This window comes from Solanum dulcamara, chromosome 7 (genome assembly GCF_947179165.1).
Source record: "Solanum dulcamara chromosome 7, daSolDulc1.2, whole genome shotgun sequence".
NCBI lineage: Eukaryota > Viridiplantae > Streptophyta > Magnoliopsida > Solanales > Solanaceae > Solanum > Solanum dulcamara.
In genome coordinates this window covers 7,335,512-7,337,608 of record NC_077243.1, presented here as the reverse complement: position 1 = coordinate 7,337,608, position 2,097 = coordinate 7,335,512, and the positions used below count along the sequence as shown (strand labels likewise).

Here is a 2,097-nt window from a genome sequence, read left to right as displayed (position 1 = left end):
AATTGCTAATTATTGTAATTTATAATACTTCGCACTTAATTTTATAATATATAACATATTCCAAAAGAGTAAAAAAAAATTAAAATTAAAAAAATACAAAAATGAATATAAATAGACACGTTAATAACCAGCTACCTGCTTCAAATAGCTGAAACAGGTAGGACAATCGAAAGTTGTTCAAGCAAAGAGCACGACCGGAAGATGCTGAGTTATTCTCATATATAAGAGTACAATAAGTACTAATACTAAAATACTTGATATGCATGGATTTCTTGTATTTTTGTGTTAGTTTGCTTTCTTATTTTTTGGCTTTAGATATTTTAAATTTAGCTCGTTAGATAAACGATTTTTATGGATATGATTTACGAGTTTAACTATTTAATTATAAAATAAAAGCAGATATACATATTCATATGTACTAATAGAAAGTAAATATTTCTTCATACATATTATCAATGTGCCTCACTAGCATAGTGGTGGTTCGTTTGCTTAAGGTCGCGATTTCGAATCCTCGCCGGGGGAACTATTAGCCTGTTTGGATTGATTTATTTTTAAGCCAATCCAAAAGGGCCTCTATATCACTCCCTTTTCTTTGTACGTTTAATTTTTTCCATATATCCTCCAATCCATTTTATTCAATCTTGAATTAAACAATCAAAAACTCCTTTTATCTTAAAAATGGCACTGATACATTCATTTCAAAAACCAAACAAACCATTAACCCCTTTTACTTGTTCCAATATTCCTAACAACCCCACCTTAAACAAACCAAAAAAAATGTCCCTGAATTCCCACAACATCACCAGAAGAACAACTGTAATAATTCTTTGCCCAACAATTTCATTCATCCTTCAAAGTGAACAACAAAATGCCAATGCATTTGATTTCAGAATTACAACTCCAGACCAAACACTTGAAGAAGCAGAGAATGGAATTCAAACTCATGCACATAATTTATTACAAGTCAAAGAATTATTAGAGGCAGAATCTTGGAAAGAAGCTCAAAAAGCATTGAGAAAAAGCTCAGCTTTATTGAAACAAGATATCTATACTATAATTCAAGCTAAACCAGGTAAACAAAGGCCTGAATTGAGGAAAATGTATTCAATTCTGTTCAATAATGTTACAAGAATGGATTTTGCAGCTAGGGATAAGGATGTGCCACGTGTATGGGGCTCTTATCATAATATTGTCACAGCTCTTAATAATCTTTTGTCAAGACTGTAATAGCTAGTGTACCTTTTCTATAGTCTTGCAAAATAAATTTCATTTTTGGGATGTTTCGTTTTAAAAAAATCAAGTTTTGTTTACTATGTATGATGTAATTAATTAAGAGCTACTCTTATAATCAGATCTTATATATGTAATTCCTTGCGGTTGAGTTTAACTTATATATTGACCGCTTTCCTATGTCTACTATTTTATCTTGAACTAAGATGCAACTCTTTCGAATTTATTGTAACATTTAAGGGATCGCTTGGTAGATGCATTTGAGAAACTAATAGATTCTATTTAATATTAGAGACGGGAAAATACATAAATTTCTCCCTGAAATTATATGGAAAAGTCAGTTACACACTTAAACTATCATGACAATCTATTACACACCTAAACTATCTAAATGTGAAACTATTACCCCCCTACAACTGACATGGCAAGAAGAAAAAAAAGCGTGTCAGATTCTATAAAGTAAAAAAAAAAATTAAAAAAAACAAAATCACCCCAACCCCACATCCTTTCTTCTTCACACCCACCTACCCTCTTCTTCTTCACACCAACCTCCATTTACTCCCATTTTGAATCTTGATTTTTTTCTTTCAAAATCCATTAAGAAGAAGAAGAATTTTTCTCCCCATTTTGGTGGAGAAGACAATTGGGGTTTCGGGGGTGGTGGTGGTGGTGGTCAGATGGGTGGTTAATAATTAATTAGGAGTTAATTAGTATAAAATATAGTTAATAAAAAAAAATTAATTAATAAAGAAAAGAAAAGAAAATATAAAAAATCGAATGAGTAGTAAATAATTAATTAGTATAAAATATAGTTAATAAAAGAAAAGTTAATTAATAAAGAAAATAAATATAAAAAATCGGATGGGT

At 30.1% G+C, this 2,097-nt stretch overlaps 1 protein-coding gene across 1 annotated transcript; it reads left to right on the top strand.

Annotated features, from left to right (window-relative positions):
- The first annotated feature begins 576 nt into the window (after positions 1–576).
- Positions 577–1,383, top strand: LOC129895809 (psbQ-like protein 3, chloroplastic). Its single transcript, XM_055971581.1, has one exon. The coding sequence runs from the start codon at positions 679–681 to the stop codon at positions 1,225–1,227; it is 549 nt and encodes a 182-aa protein (XP_055827556.1). The 5' UTR covers positions 577–678; the 3' UTR covers positions 1,228–1,383.
- The last annotated feature ends 714 nt before the right edge of the window (positions 1,384–2,097 follow it).